Raw genomic sequence first — 18,518 nt, forward strand, 5'->3', positions numbered from 1 at the left:
TTTCCTGCACACTAAATAAAGTAGCAGCTGTATTTCCTGCCCTCACCTGCACACCAGAGCCCCATTTACACTACATCCTTGCACATTTATTGCCTAAAGAAAGCCTTATCGTAGAAAATATAAAGTCACAGTTTTGTGAATTATATCTAAACTTCCATTACAAGATTACAAGACACGTCTGTTAACAGAGAGCTACAAAGTGCTCTTGTTGACTGCTTTTGTAAGCTCTCAAGTAAAACATAAGCCTTTCAGGAGCCCTCTATTCTATCACTGCTATCATGAGAATATATTGCTTGTATGTGCAAAAGTCATTATGCAATTCATTTATTGTATAACACACCCGTTGTCCGATTCGACTTATGAAAGCGGATTGATAGTGAAATTATATTCTTCAAATGACCGGAGCATTTCTTTTATATGAGGAGAGGGTCCACTGCAGAGCAACATGGAGAGTTCAAGAATTGGTCAGCTTCACTGGTGTTCCCACCAAAGACTTGTTTTTCTTGGATGTTAAATCAGTAAAGGGCTCACAGTGGTTAATGATGTATTGTACCACAGAACTCACTGCCTCACTAGGAAATGTGGGCACTGACAAAGATAAAACAGTATCCATAGGACCACATTCAATCGAAAAAATGCTTGTCTTAGTAACATACCTGCAGTGTAAGATTCTCTTGTGTTACAGCGGGAGAAGCACTAAAAAAGCCGCAATGCAGTTTGCTCTCCCAAATCATCTGATCACTGTGCTTAATTGAATACTGATGTGAAATGCAGACAGCTAGAGATAGCAGAGCAGGTTCCACAAGTAATTAAATATGCTACTCCGCCCATATGGATAATTTGCTTTAACTCATTTATCCTCTGATAGTGGAAGCATACCTGCTTTGAGTGTTGGTTATTGATAAGGGATTTTCATGGTCAGCAATATGTTTGCAGAAAATGAATGCACAGCTGTCAACATATAAAACTATGCAGTAATGAAGTTTATTCAGCTTTATAATTTACCAGGTTTTAATCAGGTAGACTTCTGAGATATACTCCATCAGAAAATGAAATCAGAGCCATACCCCTCTACAGTAAGGAATCGGATACAATAAATGTACAATAATGTGTTTGTTTGTGCAGGAACAAACTACTGTATTCATTTACATTTTAACACAGTAAATACTGGCAAACATGGTACAAGGAAAACAGAAACTTTGGCTCAACAGACCATAGAGTCTAAACATTGGTTTGCAAATATGCAAATATGCATTTATCAGTAGAAGTATGTGTATGGGGACGGTGTGGAACACAGTATGTCTCTCACTGCATTATCCAGTCAGCAAGTTTTCTTTGGGTTATAAAATAAACAGCCAAGCTGTGGCACATATTTGGTGAAGAATGATGTATACCATTACCATAAGTTGGGAATAACTAACGTGGCTTATACCTTTTTTTCAGAATTAAATGTCATCCTCCAACCCGAGGAAACTGCTAAGATATAATGTTTAAGTGTATGTGCATAGAGGCAACCAGTGGCATTGTTGAGTAGGCTGAAGTGCAGTATGGATTGCCACAAGTGGTGCAGCCGCAGCATGCTGCGTGGTTTTTCTAAAAATGAAACATATGTTACCCGGGAAGCTAATGGTTTCCATGGTGCTATAGGCAAACCGTAGCCGTTAGTTTTTATTTGAGCTGCCTCTGACTATAAAAGAATGGTGAAACATACATGTTGATGGCCCACATGCCATTTATGAGTCAGTAAATTGTCTCATGTGGCACAACAGGCTATCATTTGGACCAGAATTGTGTCTGGTCTCAACTATCAGTGCTGCCTTCAGACAAAACATCTCAAGAAACACAGCTGTTGTTTTAGTTTTATTTTGCTCACTTGCTGTCAGAGAAAATGTGACCTCATGATGCTCAAAGCAGTTTGTGGGAGCAATCAAGTGTGACTGCTCCAGCTAAGGAGTTAATTACTGGATATGTTTTGCAATTCATTCTTTTCTCCCTCCATGCCCTCTCCCAAATGGTCTATGCAGAATACCAAAACATAAATTGTCATACTCACAAAACCATGTTATTATGTAAATCCCGCAGCCGCACATTAAACATTGAAATAATGGACATTGTTTTTCATTTTAAAATAGCACAGAAAATGAAACCAACATCAGAGGATATTTAAAATGTCTGTAAAAACAGGTTACTTTGTGCACCGACTACATGATAAGTGAAGCTGCAGTTTTTATCACTTTGCACTTAATACAGCAGCATGGAAGTGGCTGCACATCTCCCAACAGAATAACTTCTATTTTCTGTTTATAGGGCAGCAGACATATGTTTGTGTTTAACACACTTGTCTTTTGAATTAATTACAAATTGCTGTGTGACAATGAAGCTTTTGGTCATAACATGAAATTACTTGAAAAAAACATTTGGATGAAGATGACTTAATTTACTGAATTTTGTTTTAGCTTTCTGGATTTTCTTTTATTGGTGACATTTATTAATTTACATGACAATTAGAATTTAGTTGTTCTGCAGTTTAAAGATGAATAAAAAGTAGTAGTATTAAATTGTTTCATTTTGTAAAATATATTTTATTCAGGTTACTTACTTCATTGCTATGTAATTTAATTGTAACTGATCATCCCTATACTCCCAGAATATAGCGGAACATGTGAGGACAACAAAAGATAAAAGTCTTTAGAGATTAAGGTTTAAAATTTGGTTATATTCTATCTATAAACATTTGACACATTTCTCTTTAAGCTCTCCCTTTGGCAGCCTGGATTACACAAGTTAATCTGTGTATCTCTAAAACATTATCCTGCATTTGTGATGGTGTTTATGGCAGATTCGCTTCACGTGTTAAACTACCTCTGCTAGGGAGATTAAGGGTGTGTACGGTGGGGGTGGTGGTGGTGGTGGTGGTGGGGGGGGGGTACGGGAAGTGCCCAAATAAGCAGCTCAAAGGGCTGAGGGCTACACCGAGATTCTTTCAAGGATTACATTCTCATGTCTCCTTCCATCTCGAGTACTGAAAACCATGGGAGATGTTCAATGGCTTGCAACAGCCATTTCACAGTTGAGGTGTTTGTCTGTCCATTTTCCCAACGATAAATAATATCTTTTCTGTTGGTTTGAAGCTGTAACCAGCAGAAATAATGCGGAACAGATGTAATAAACAGGTTAGAGGTCCTGCAGAGGCTTCCTGTGCAGTCATTTGAGATGGTTGGTGTTTGCCCAATCTTATGGTCACAAGTCTTTGAGTTAGTGGAAGTAGGAAGGCGCTTTCTGTGCTTTGATCCTGAGAACTATTTAAAAAAAAAAAAACATGACTGAAAGAGAAGCACTAATTGAGTGGTTGTTTAGTCACTATTATTATGTTTTCTTCCTGACAGTTCGGTCCTTTTTATACTGTCTCTAATCCCTTAAGTCTTTTGCAGGTAAGAAACTCCAGGAGGAGAAGCAGCCTGTTGCCATTAATGTGTTAAATTAAATCTTACAGTGATTAAATAACCAACCATTATATGGCTGTAGCAAATTAATTTCCCCTGTGTCATGTCAGCCTGGCTAACAAAGTGTATCTATGGAGCCAACTGTGAGCTGCTGATATTAGCTGTAGTCATACCAGCTTCTGAATAAAGCAGCTAACCTAATGTTGGGCCTCTGTACAAAAGTCACAGTAAAAATATAAAACCAAATCATTCAAGGATGCCAAACTGTGCATTCCCAAAAATGAAGAGCTTTTCGTCAGATAGAGAAAACACTCTTGTTTTACAAGTAAACACAATAAATCTTACATGAAAGAACTTTTTTTCTGTGCTTGCCCCTGTCTGCAGTTGTAAATATAACTGTCACTCAGGACATTTCAGCATGATGTAAGTATGGCAGCTGGGGCTGTTAAGCTTGTGTCGAATGAAAGCACGCTTAAGGCACTCCGGACTGGTCATAGCTGGCATTTATTTGGTAAGCAAATAGAAAATCCACCATGAAAATGAGCTTTTCAATAGCTGAGCGTTTGTGCACATATGATACTGAGAGATAAAGATCTTATAAATGATAGCAGTTCACATGGCAGGTTAACTATTTTAGCTTCTTTTTTTCTCCCAGCAGACCGTCTGAATTGAGCAATCTCTGCCAGCTAAAGCACAATTTGGATTAGCAAAAGCCCCACTGATAGGTCAGCTTAGTCCGTAATGGAGCAGCTTAGGCCTTGTCTGCATGATTATAACATTCTTAGCAGCCTATTTTCATGCATCCAGATGTTACAGTATGAACAGCTCTGCCTCCCTTTAAGCCTGACACAAATTTAGATCACAGTGACATAAAATAACTTTTAAAATATCTATATATGTTTTGACAAGAGACCTAATTGTTACTGCACTGCAGTTGAAGCTGTAAAATAATTCAAGCAATAATCATTTATTTACATTTAATGTATTGTACACGTTATCATCTCAGACGTGACTTTGCTGAATCAAAGCAACATTTTTTTTTTTTTTTTTTTTTTTTTTTTTTTTTTTTTTTTTTTTTTTTTTAAAATTTTTTTAGTAATTGACATTTAGCAGCTCAGTTCACACTTTGCTTTTAAATTGCCATAAATCCTTGTTCAGAAACTATATTTTTCGAACCTTTCACTTGTAATTCATTTTCAACAGCTCAGTTTGTGGCTGCGCTTTAAATAAGAGCCCCCTCTAGACTGTTCCAGCTGTTCTGATGAAACACTCTGATAATAAAGTGAATTATCCCTCATGTGTGTGTGTATGTTTTTGTGTGTGTGTGTGTGTGTGTGTGTGTGTGTGTGTGTGTGTGTGTGTGTGTGTGTGTATGTGTGTAAACCTCAGTGCACTCACCTACACCAATTATTCAAGGGTGTATTGTTAATAATAATACATAGTGATGCTCAGGATTCTCAGTACAATAAAGAAACAGCCACAACAAAAGGTTTATAAGTGGTGGTTAACGATGGGAAATAGTTGAAATGGAGATTAACAGAAATAGCTATAGTTATTTTAGTAAATGTCTGTCAATATGTGAATTGCTGGGTGGTTTAGTCATTTTCAAGTGTAGTCTGGCTTGCAGATTCTTCTGAACACACATGTAAGGACTTTACTTTATTACACCCTGAAAAAGGCTGTTTGTTCCACTACCCAGCTCTATTTGTAATGTACTAATAATTTCAATATAATACAGACATCTAAATTAATGCTTTTTGCAAGAAGAGTGCTTTGGACCTTTCTTCTTTTTTTGGACTTTTACTTTATCATTTACAATGCAAACACTTCACTGTGCATTACAGTATTTTCATTAATGCCCCCATCCTTCACATTAGTCAATACATCAACAAACCTTTCTTTTATGGGTTGAGTTCTCAGTATAAAAGTACTTTTACTATGAGTTTCGTGCTTTAAGTGAAATCTTATGAGTGGCACATGTGGCAGCAGCACTTTTCTAGCAGATTGCCCACAGCTTTATGAATGCAGAACATCAGGGAGGCAATAAGATAAATATTGTGCTTTTGGATGCACAACATAGGTTTTTGGCCTCAGAAGACTAGGGCTACCCTGCACCAGTTAATGGGAATAATCTGTGGTTGTTTCTGTGCAGTTTTTGAAACAAAAAAAAACGTAGATTTCTGTTGTTTTGCTTGTTTTTAAAAGGTGGGTGCTATGCTAACTACTTAGCTGATCAGTTTTGTTGTTTTCATTGTTTGGGAAGGAGAAATGTTAAGTGTCTTGTTGGATGACTTTCATTTAAAGATCTTTTGAATATAAAACAAGGCGAATATACATGCACTGAAAGATCAGTTTATGTCCTGGTGTTTACTACTAACTAACAAATCCTGAATTCAAGAAGCTCCTGGGGATTTTAAAACTGGCACCGATAACCAGCCAATGTTAGCTTGACCACAATTTAGCCTTCCTCCATATCAACCGATGACCAATTTCCATCCCATCCATTCTTTCTACGATCGCTACAGCCAACATCAGTATTTTACAGCGAGTACCCAGGTGGGCCAACCTGCCACAGCAGCTAGAAAGAATTTAACTTGTACCACAGTGTTTGATTGGTATTTCAGAGGTGACTGCAGAACACAACATAACACTGTCCATTTTGTGTGTATTAAACTATGTGAGATATGTTTGGACACAGAAATAGAGACAGGGACCTGGTAAATCTCTCATACAAAAGTTATAGATGTACTTTATTGCTCCTCTCTCTTCTTGTCTGTTGAAAGCAAAATCTTGGAGGCTTTCCATAGAAAGACTAAAGTAGGACACATTCTCAAGCACACATATGTGGGAGTATAAACATATACCTATATATTACATATATATCTGGAGCCTAGATTTGAACACTACTAGATTAATCACCTACTGTGATTAGTAAGGATGCCATTACAGGAAAAACAGTCTGATAATTTACTGAACGTATCAACATGCTACACAGTAACTTATCAGACACGATTCACACCATGTTTAAAATGGTATACAGTGTTTACAAAGCAGCATAGGATCATAAATATTATGGTGATCTAAAATCACAGACAGCAGCAGGCTACCACACTTACCCACTAGAACAGTCCCTCCTCAAGAGATAGTCATTTCGTTTAACACATATACTGTAGTTGCTGACCAGTTGCAGCTGGAAAATGCTGACACTTTGCATATACATTTAGAAATAAAACATTTTTTAAACTAATTTTAAGCACTTTAAATATTAGCATCAATACCCATTCAACTGCTATTCCATGTCAATGTGCTGCTGGAGATGTGGCCATTATAGCAAGTGGTCAAATGTGAGTCACAAGGCATTGCTGAAATACAGAGGAGTTACATTTTTCTTCAGGTATGACTTCACTTCTGTTCTTCATTAAATCACCTCAATTATTCAATTTAGAATTAAATAAATTATGATAAAAAAAGAGCAGAGATAGATAGATAGATAGATAGATAGATAGATAGATAGATAGATAGATAGATAGATAGATAGATAGATAGATAGATCAAAAGGTGCGTTAGAACAATATTGATTGAGCACAGTTAGTAACACAATTTACGTCAGTCAGCACGGGCGGCTTTCCCCCGACTGCCACAGGTGGAGCTTATCACTACCGATTATGCCGCGTTCCATTGTACTCGGTAATTGGGAACTTCCTACGAGGAAAGATGCATGAATCGGGTGCCTACATTTTATTATTGCTGACTTACAATGTCAACAACTTTAAAATCAAGACAACTTTACTTTACTTTACAACCCTCAGATTAAAAGTCTGGCAACAGAATGGCCTTTCTATGTCATCATGTGTGCTTTAATGAATTAAAAAAACAATCTATTAACAATCAACTTTGTATTGATTTTTAAGTTTAGTGTGCAGTTTAAGAAAGTAGTTTACTTTGTTTGGAACGTGAAGGAGATTCATACTTTTCCCCACTTTACCATCAAAGTGTAGCTTATAGAAGGGAAGTTGTGCCCAAGAATCATCATGAAAACGTGCTCGTGTTGCTACTCACTACTACGCACTAAAAAGCACTTTTGAGCTTTTATTGAGACAAACTTGAATAGACAGAGAGAACTGAGTTTGAAATTTTGTCACAGACTTGAACTCACTGCTACCATTTTGCTAATAAACTCCTAAAAGCACCATGTATTATTAAAAACTGACCCTGGACTATTTACAGTCCATTTGGTATAGTTTTATAATTGTGGCATTGTTGCATTTTGTGTTTATTTGATATTTTTTGTTCATTTACTGCTGCTAACCAGTTACAGTTTATATTGTTGATTTATACTTATTCCGCTTTAAATAGTATTGGTAGGCTAACTGAAGCATTTATGGAACAAAGAAGGAGTCTAGCTTCCCTTGGTGGAAAGTGTAAATACTTAAAGGTTGATGTAGACCAGCGGTAATACATGTAATGCTGTTCACTGGGCAGACAGACACTGAGGCTGACATTCTCCAGTGTGTGCCATAAAACAGGTTTTAGTACCAATTTTTGCGATTGAGAAATGGCAAAAGTAACAAGTTTGCCTGCCATAATTATTCCCTGATATTCCTCCTGACATTTTGTGAGTTACCTTAAATTTCTATAAAAGGAGAAAACTGCCGAATTCTCAGAATCAAGTTCTGTCTCTATTGCTGGATATATGCTCTAATATCTCGCACAGAGAATGGAAAGAGTTTGTGCAGCCTCCTCCTTCGTGGTGTCACACTGACCTACAGCTCCATAATGAATTGGAAAAAAATTGAGAAAAAAAATGACTGATAGGTAATTTCCTGGAAAAGTTCATGTCCAGGTGTTGAACTGATAGTGCTGCCAAAAAATAACCTATTGGATATGAAAAAAGGTGGGGGGAGGAAAGACAGACATCCCCTCTTTCCTTTAAGATTTCTCTACACTAAGTTCAACATACCTTAGGGCAACATACATCCAGAGTCATGTATCCAACAGTATTCAAAATCAAACAGAAATCATTTGTGCTCTCTATTAAACGCAATCAGACACAGATGCTGTTTAATTTGGAGTATTTAATAACCGGTTTTATTCCATTTGTTTCTGATGATGGCTTCAGCCATATGGCCTAGCTCTGATGGAAAGTTATTATCTTCTGTAGCCACTTGTTTATCCACACAGTAATTATTGATGCCCTTCAATCTTTTCATCTTATCAGATGCTGTATCACTGAAAGCTTGGTGCACAGGGTTGATCGGAAATAGTCAGGAATGCTCTCATTTCAACATTACATTTCATAATTTTACATATACTGTTAGACAATCATCTCAGATGAACCCACTTAATACAAATATCTAACCATAAATACAGGAACCTCTGTGTGTGTGTGTGTGTGTGTGTGTCTCCGGCATACGCTACATCCATAGACAGCTGATTCCAATTCACCGGCTCTGCTACAAACGGAGAGCCTACGAGCCTCTGTTCAGCAGCGGGGGCGGGTTTAAAAAAAGCGACCAGCGACAAATCTAGCTACTTTCTGTAAAAGAGATACGCCAGTAGGTGCTAGGTATTTCGCTGTTGCGGCCGCAACATTCACCTCTCTCTGTCATTTCTGACTGAGGAGCAGTGGCGACCCTATGGGTACGCCATGTAGCGGGCCAGCGCCTTGCATGGCATCTCCTCCACCATCGTTGTATGGGAATTGGGTGAATGAGAGCCAAAATGTAAAGCGCTTTGTCCGGTAAGGTAGAAAGGTGCTATATAAATGCAGTCCATTTACCATTTACCATTGGATGAGTTGTTCTTAAGAATGCTTCGAAGGGGCACGCCACCCGACATCGCTGCAAGCAGCAATACTGGGAAATAGGGTTTTATCACTGCATTTTGTGACACGTTGTTTGTGAGAATTTGCACAGTAAAGTTGTGGAAAACAAAATACTGGGAACCAAGCCATTGGCCTCCGAACAGGCACACGCTCCAAACGGGCACCACACTAGTGTTTTTAAAGTCTCGTGGAAATGTCATGTACTGAATGAGCAAGAACGACCAAGACAGGGAAAAACCTGTAAAACTTATGCGGTCAGGCAGTGCACAGTTTTCTCTGCGGTCAGCTTCAGTGAAATGATTGCATCCTAAAGTGCCGGCCATTTTTCTCAGACAAGGAAATTTATCATGTTCAAACTGTCATATTAATTGGTTCTGCTTAACTGAGCCGGAGCTGCAACATTTCCAGGATGTAAATTTTAGCCTTTGACTCTGACGTATTCAGGTGTGACTTCCAATTACTGTTGGCCATTTTATGGTTTTCTTTGAGCTAATACACATTTTGAGATGGTTTATGCTATATGGAAGATGTAGGGATGAATGAAACATAATGTGTTTAATATAGAAAAAGTCTAACGGTAGTCTAAAGGTAACTGCCGTTTTCTATTGAATAGCCTGTTGATATTGTTATGTTCTGTTTCATGCAGTAGTTTTCTTTCGGTGTTCCAAATAGAGTAAATCAATAAATGACATTGACATTTCTTCCATGGGTGTGTTTGCTGCCACTGCAAAATGGGAACCAGCACATCACGACTGCTTGTTTTTGTAGTGGCAACATCAATAACATTGAATATTGAGGGCAGTTGTGATCAAATGAGCTCTTATCAGCTCATCCAAAGAAAAATAAACAAGCAAAGAACATTCAAAAAAGAAAATCATCTTTCAGATGAGTGGCAGACTGTTGTTGAGCCAGCACAGATGAGCCATTATGTAAGAATTTTATTTTTGGTTTAGGGTTTGTACTGTACATTTATTTCTCAGCTTTTGAGGAGACATCAGTGCCTTTTTATAGCCAGTAATGTTAAAACTAGACACGGACGTTGAAAAAAAGCAATATCCTCTGAGTTTGTCATGTGAGATAAGATTGCTTCCATTTTCTCCCACGACTTTAAGACAGTTAAAAATAAACTAATTTTCCAGCTCATATACACTGTTATGGACAAATGATGCAGGGTGCTACAGCATCCCAAACATCCCTATATTTTCCCTTGTCGCTACGCTTTATTTCATGATGTTTTATGTCCAAAGGGCATCTGAACACAGCTTCAGATCTCAGCGCTGCAGTCTGGTGATGTGGGGAGAGAAGTACCTGGCTTGCCCACTGTTGGAAGTGGGACGGTCTTTAGGGAATCTTAGGAAGAGAGCCGGGAATAAGGTTTTGATCAGGACCAGCTGTCACTTCTGTCCTCAACGATTCTGTTGAAGCCCACAGTCCTGCAGAAGTACAAGTATAATTGGCTTATTTAGAGTGGTGAGGCTGTGTTGTGTTTTAATAAGTCACCTTGTTTTATTGTTCTAGCCATTCAACAGACATGGTTTACTTGTCACTAAAACTAACTTTACTTATAGACTACAATAATTATGTAGATTTATTTATGACAGGAATTATATAATATAATTTGCCTTAAATCCATGTAGTCTGTGATCCATTAAGGCCCCAGGCACTGGAGGTGGTGATAACCATATACTGTAGGCTTTAATCACGTGTTGAACAGTTTGGGGAGATTGTTTCAATGATTTTAGAACAGCCTGTCCATGGCAAATAAATAACTGTGTTGATTCAATTAAAGCTAAAAATGTGGTTTCAAATCTGAAGTATTTCTTTATAACACTCAATTGTATTGCCTAAATAAGCAAACACACTATTAAGAGTTAAACTCAGCTAATCAGCTTCATTAGGACTGTTTTGACATGGTTTTATCTGATTTGATTGACAGTGATCAAACAACCCGCCAACATGTCATTAGATTGAGATTATACTAAATTCTGTGGTGCACAGAAGCAACAGTGCAAAGCAAAGAAACAGATTGGTTTGGGAAAAAATGTGTAAAGAAGAAAAATAAGTATTGGTTAAAGAATATGGACAGGTAATAGGTGTGAATAAGGAGCGTCAGGGTGAGGCGGCATTTGTAGCTTCCACCAGAGCTTCATTCAGGTCCAATGTATAAACGAAAGAATGTGAAGACAAGAAAAGATATGATGAAATATGTTGCCCCATTAAGAAGCTACTATAAAGATTATAGTCATAAGGTACTGCAAATGCATGGAATACACATTTGTGAACTTGCATGATACTAACAGAAGAAAATGTTCATGTAAAAAAAAAAAAATCCCAATTTAACCTACAGTATGTATATTATTACATAACTAGATCGAGTGAATAGCTTTAAGGCAAGCAAAGGATCCTTCCACTACACCCATGTGAAAAGGTCAGATTTGGGTTGAGAAAAACAAAAACAAACCAAACTCTCCACCATTACTTGAGCCTGGTCTGATCACAGAGAATGGCAGCATACTCTGTATTTGTTTTCCTCCTTAAAACTGCACCTTAACCTTGACAAAACAATGCCTCCCACTCCAACAGACCCACTAAGACCCTCTGCTCTGGCCTGTAGGCTTGTTTTTTATGTGTGCCAAACATGTACGCATCCACTTGTCGAGAACCGAGTGAAGAATGACTCATTTGACCGACCAACCGTTTTTTTGTTTTTTTTTCTCCACCTCTCACTAAACCAATGTCTCTGTTCTTTGTATTGCTGTAATCACTAACATGTCACTCAGGGTGTAATAATGGTATTATTCATTGCAAACTGACCACTGTATCTCTCACTGCAAATGTCCTGACTGACTGTTGTTGATGAATAGCCGCTTACACCCTCGATTGATATTTGAAATCAGACTCGGACTAACACCTCAATACAAATGCCTTTCGTTATTCTTTTTTATTGTCTGCCTGCACTGACAGTTAAGATGCTGGTTCACTGAGAAAAATGCCAGTTTTTTTCAAAAAATATTTCTAGAGAGAAATGACTGTTAGCTTTTATCTTTCATCATTTCTTTTATAAAATGTAATTGAAATATGTTTCTTGTGCACAGGGCAAATAATCGTCCTAACAGAGGGATTATTTTCTGTCTCAATATTTACAGAAAACAAAAAAATGACATTTCTGCTGTATAATTCACACCTCAATTCATTATTTTTAGGAATTATTTAGTGGATCAGAGTAGTCTGCCCACATCACTGGCACCATCTCCAAAATGTGCTCTCCAAAGACTCAGGAGCTTATTATGAGTGGACTCCTTTAGAATAATTGATTGTATTTGACATGACATGGAGAAAGCTTGGCGGATTGACACTCTGCAGCAAAGCCCTGATCAATCCAAATGAGAGACTGGGGGAGCTTTTATTTCTCTGCCAGAGTTTATTAGAAACAACTCAACTTCTCTGGAGAAACTCTCATCATCCAGAAACAGCTTGGACCTATTAGTATCTGGGAATGTAAATTAGCGTGATCCCTCACCTCATCATGCATTGAAATATTCCCTGTACACTAGTTTGACAAAACATAATGAAACATTGAGTTAAATGCTGGGCCATGTTCCAGAGCACTTTTGTGGTGGGCGTTAAGGCATGAAGAGCTGTGATTATCAGTGAAGATTAGTTTCTGTCCTAACAAATACAAAGATTTGCTGTGATTTGATGAACTGCACGTTTGGAATGATGAATCAACCTTGAGAGACGACTGGGCATCCTCTGGATCTGAATTTCACGTGGAATGATTTTAAAACGGATTTCCTTCCTAAGTTATAGTACAGGATCTCAAAACAACTAGAGAAGTGTAGTTTTAAAGGTTGATGTTCTGCTTTATTATTTATTTTTCTGACTTGGATAATGTTATAGTGACATTTAATGGATCTGGTTGCAAGGGATTTTTTTTTTTTGTAACGAGACAGCATTCAGCTAGCCTGGGAAAACCCTGACGAATTTCCAGAAAATTTGAGATTTAAGTCAGTCTGGCCAAGAGCCCATTCAAGCCCATTTCCATTTTTTCCAAATCGAGGCACCAATCACAACCGTTGAGGTTTACATGATGACGATAGCGCAGCGACGGCAAGCACCTTTTTATTTACATTCAATATGACAGCCACCAACGCGCAGCAACCCGTTGATGCTGCTGTCGCTGCTACGTCACCCGGATCGCTGGTGTGATTGGTTGAAGGACTATCCAATTGCCCCCAGAGGCATTTGAGTGGCGTCCGTTGGTGATGCCCCTTTGGAAATGAGCTGTGAATGAAGCTTGCCCAGACCCACTCTCAGTTACAACAGGTCTGGTGTCAACCAGGCTAACATTCAGCTGTTTTCTAAGGAATTGAATGACTCTCAACTATGTTATTTTTTAGTATCAGAGTAATATTCTGCATGAGCTGCTATTAGTCTGTCTGTATTATTTACTTGTATCCACTTCAATGCAACCAAGTAATTCTCCTGCATGCCTCTCACCGTAGAGATCATTAAAAGTTACTCCATGCTCCAAGTAGAGGCGCCTTTATCTTCACACTTCTGTTTCCTATGTAAATAAAGCTTTGGGCTTGTTTTGAAATGCAGGAAAGTAAATGTTATGTGGTATGTCATCGGTCTAAGGCGGTAAACAGCAGATGGTTCGCAGGGCCTCTTTAGCGCTATGGATTTTATTTACCTACCCACCTGAATGACCTGTGTTGAGCTGAGCAGCTGATGCGGAGAAAGAAGAAGCGGGAGTTAACAGTTTGCTGTTGTTTACTCCAGTTCCACTAGACTGCAAGGCCAGAGGAGTCATTTGCCATGCACCGAGAAATTAGCTTGTTTATCAGCATTTTGATTTCCGTCCCGCCTCGTCGTCCCACTGACATTTTAGATGTACATGATCCATGACTGATTCCCAATCAAAGTGGAGCCTCTGTAACATATAACGTAACGTCTTTGGCTCGAGCAGTTTCCATTGTTGTATAATTAAATGCATGATGATTAGCGTTGAGCCCATGAGGACAATAGCTTATGTGTACACCTTCAAAAAGGTAACCTTGAACATTGTACATCTGTCCTGCCAATTGGATATGCTCCAAAGATGCACAGCACATAACCAGTGACACACTGCAGCTCAGGTCCATACAGTAGGATATCGGTTGTTTCAAGGTGATTTGCTGTGGTATATGTGAGCTTTTTTTTTATTACCATACATGGTGATGTTGCACCTTTGGACCACCTAGTCTACTCTGGAGTTGAGTTAGATGGTAGACAGAGCTGAAGTCCTTGAAAGGTTACAAAAATCTTTAGCCATTCATTACTGTAAGAGAGGAAGTGTGGAAAGTGATGGAATATAATGAAAACTAATACTCTTTCTGGTCACTATGCTATCAGTAGATATGTTAAATATCCCATTACAGGCCCAGAAGTAACCACAGTTCTATGCTGTCAAGAGACAAACATAATCCTGAGGGAAATTACCCATCAGGAAGGCAATACTCTTACTGAGATGCAATTACCAGGCCACTTGTGATACTTTCAGCCCAGTATCCATGTGTGTGTGTGTGTGTGTGTGTGTGTGTGTGTGTGTGTGTGTGTGTGTGTGTGTGTGTGTGTGTGTGTGAGGGTGGTCGATATGTGCATAACAGCTCTTATGTTTTGCAGAGTAAATTGGATTCTTTGCTGGAGAACAGTTAATTTAGAATATGTCCAAGATGCAAAAGATTGATGTGAGTATATCGTTACAACTGTAGGTTTGTGGTGCAGGGCAGCCTAATGGAAAAAATATTGCAGGGAGGAGGAAATAGTTTTTATCCCAGAATTATAGAGAATTCTTCTGCACTAACTCTGTAAATCTCCAGATTAGAAATAATTTGGATTTTGGGGTAGGCTTTTTATACATTAATTTCTAAGCAAACATGACTTAATTTGGGGAAGGAAAAACTGTGTGCATGCTCAGATTTTCTTTCACTTTATATTATATTGTGGAGCTCCTGTGCTCGTGTTTGTTAGTAGTAAAATAAACAGCGTGTCTCACAGAGGATTTAATGTACCAAATTAGCACTGAATCACATAGCCTACAAACAAAGAAAAGAGCACGGATTGGAATGAACATCAGTGTACACATTTGATGAGGATTTGCTTGAGGCAAATGCTATGCTTTATTATTGATACTAAAATAGAAAGGGTAGAAACAAGACTTGCTCCTGTGCGTATGATATACTCTGCACTGTCGTATCCTACAACTCATCAAACCAAACAACAAACCAAATTAAACATAATATTTGCGGCGGTGGCAAATGGATTTCCATTGTTCCGGAGATACATTAATGCTGGGGACTTATCTATTGTAATACAAATTATCACCTTGAATTTGATAATTAATCACTGCTTCCTTCAATGAACAGCCCCTAACCTTAAACGTAGCACAGAGAAGAGAAGAAAAGCCTGCACCCATTGCAGGGGAAGTGCATATGCATAAGAAATAAAACTGCCTGCACAGAGCATGAGCATTGCATGCATAATAAATGTATGACAAAACAATACCCCAGGCACCCCAGTATTAATGATATGCGGCAAACTCATTATTAAAGTTCCAAAACAGCTCCTGGAGTAACACAGATGGAGTCAATTAAGCAATGAGCATACTTGCTTGCCTGCCGTTTCATCCTCTTTCTTTTATCTCTTGCATATTACTCCATGGATGTAATTAGCTGTATGTTTCTCCTCACAAGATAATGTCCGGTGATAATAACAGTTATTTTCACTTGTAATTTCACATAATGTACTGCTTAATAAATTTGCTTGCGCTGTGTCCTTGGGTATTTTATTTGCACGGCAAGAGGTGTTGAGGATAATACTGTGCTAAGCTGCTTTTTTTTTCTCTCTTCCCCTGTTTGTGTTCCCAGAGACCTGATGCCTTCAACGCTGGAAGGGCAGATCACCATGGAGAAGACGCCCAGCTACTTTGTGACTAACCATGCCCCAAAGCGGATCCACTCCATGGCCAGGGACATCAAGCTTATTATAGTGGTGCGTAATCCTGTCACTAGAGCCATTTCAGACTACACACAAACTTTGTCCAAGAAACCTGAGATCCCCACCTTTGAGGTCCTGGCTTTTAAGAATCGGACGCTGGGTCTTATAGACGCCTCATGGAGTGCGTTGCGTATAGGAATATATGCGCTCCACTTGGAGAGCTGGATGCAGTATTTCCCTCTCTCCCAAATGCATTTTGTCAGCGGGGAAAGGCTCATTGTGGATCCCGCGGGCGAGATGGCCAAAGTGCAGGACTTCTTGGGACTAAAACGGATCGTCACAGACAAACACTTTTACTTCAATAAAACTAAAGGATTTCCGTGTCTGAAGAAGCCAGAGGACAGCAGCACTCCCAGATGCCTCGGCAAGTCTAAAGGGAGAACTCACCCTAAAATTGACCCGGACGTGATTCGGCGGCTGCACAAGTTCTACAAACCCTTTAACATGATGTTCTACCAAATGACTGGCCAGAACTTTGAATGGGAGCTGGAGGGGGACAATGAATCTCGTAGCTCTCAGGACTAGTAGACTGCGGCATGGCACAGCGCAGCCACACCACCAGCCTTCTTCAGTAAAACTACTATTGTCTCGATTTTTCTTCAGAGAGAGTGCTTGAGCGCGCCAATCAATCATGGCTGTCTTTGCAGTGTCTGTATCCATTAGCAAGAGTTTACTGACATGCTTTTTCTCTCCCTTCGATACTAATGTTGTTGATGATGGCAAATCATTATTGTATATACTAAACATAAAATATATTTATATTTGTGAAAAGGAGATGATTTATTCATTTTGCTTTTAAAGCATAGAGCTGATATAAAAATCATGTTGACTATGGCAATGCATGCGATAAGTTAAGTGTCCTTACCTCATGAGCCCAAAGGCTAAACTCCGCCTGTTTCTTCTCCCTTTACTTTCATTTTTGCAGTTTGTTGCCCTCACACCCACTCACCAGCATCAAGTACAAAAAGCTATTCTATTTCAATAGATAAGGCCATGAAGTGTTCTGTATTATGTCTTTCCACACTGTCCTGCTGCTTTAGAAGAGAAAGAAAAATGATAAGACATATAGTACAATAATCTTCTGACATGTGCTCATCTTTTCAATCTTTTCATATTCTGAGTGGAGACAATCCTGTTTTTGTCTAAGTTTACCAAAGTGTTCATTTACTCAGTGTTGTGGTTGCTCTGCACTCCTTAATTGCACACATAGTCAAAAAGAGAGCTGATGTACAGTGGCCATCATTCAATTATTGGATTGTTTCACTGCTTAGTTAAACATTAGCATACTGATGACCATGCACTCAGACGTTGTGCAGTATCAGTGATTTTGGCATAATTTGACAAATGAATCTGTCTACTGCAAATAGAGGGTTAGCTTTAGATCAAACAATTCTGCATCTTGACAAAAACAATTTCCCGTCGCACAAAAACGCACCCAAAATATCAGGTAACTCTTGCAGTCCTCGACTGTTTGCCTCATGACCCTCCTCTTGTTGCAGTAATACATGTCAATGAGGGTGAAGAACAACACCAGAGGACCGAGCAGAAGTTTGTTAACAAACATCTGCTGTGACGCGGTCTTCTGTCGTTAGAGATTAATGGCGTGTTAAATAAGCCGCTGCCGCTGGAACAATGTCAATGTCAGAGAGAATTTGCTGTCAAGGAAAAGCTACATACATGCCCAGGTAAATTACCAAGCCATTACTGTATGTACTTAACTTGAATGAGATGCTGTGTTGCAGGGAAATGTGCTGTAATCAGAGGTTTAATTGTGATCAGCAGGACTAACTGGGTGGATGAAAATAACAGGGTTTTGCTATGAAATGCTCCTTTACTCATGCAATGAAAAACCAACATGACCCATCATTTTTTCTTTATTTTTTCTTTTGCATAAATCGCTGTGCGTCTGTCTGTTGTCTCTGGACTTTTCATCAATTGAGACAATCAATACAGCCAATGAGTCAATAAATACAGTCTGCTACACATCACTGGTTGCTACAGCTATGATGCATTGCTCTGTTAATCCTCCCTGTTCTCTTGCCATGGATGGCTGGATTGGTTCACTCTCTGCAGACCTCTCTGTCACCCTGGGGAGGCCGGCACCAGCAGCTACTTACACAGAGCAACTGATTCAATCAAAGTAAGCACTATACTGCCCTTTGTAGCGCCAAGCCTGAACACTTACCTCTGAGTCTCACTATCCCAGAGTC

The 18,518-nt window shown here is 38.9% G+C and overlaps 1 protein-coding gene across 1 annotated transcript in view; it reads left to right on the forward strand.

Moving 5' to 3' along the window:
* hs3st4 (heparan sulfate (glucosamine) 3-O-sulfotransferase 4) overlaps positions 1-18,293 on the forward strand; it is an 89,070-nt gene extending 70,777 nt beyond the window's left edge. Inside the window, exon 2 of the mRNA XM_039823665.1 lies at positions 16,179-18,293. Coding sequence (XP_039679599.1) covers positions 16,179-16,833 — 655 coding nt within the window. The 3' untranslated portion in view covers positions 16,834-18,293. The remainder of the gene's footprint in view (positions 1-16,178) is intronic.
* Positions 18,294-18,518: the final 225 nt, after the last annotated feature.

This window comes from Perca fluviatilis, chromosome 15, assembly GCF_010015445.1.
Source record: "Perca fluviatilis chromosome 15, GENO_Pfluv_1.0, whole genome shotgun sequence".
NCBI lineage: Eukaryota > Metazoa > Chordata > Actinopteri > Perciformes > Percidae > Perca > Perca fluviatilis.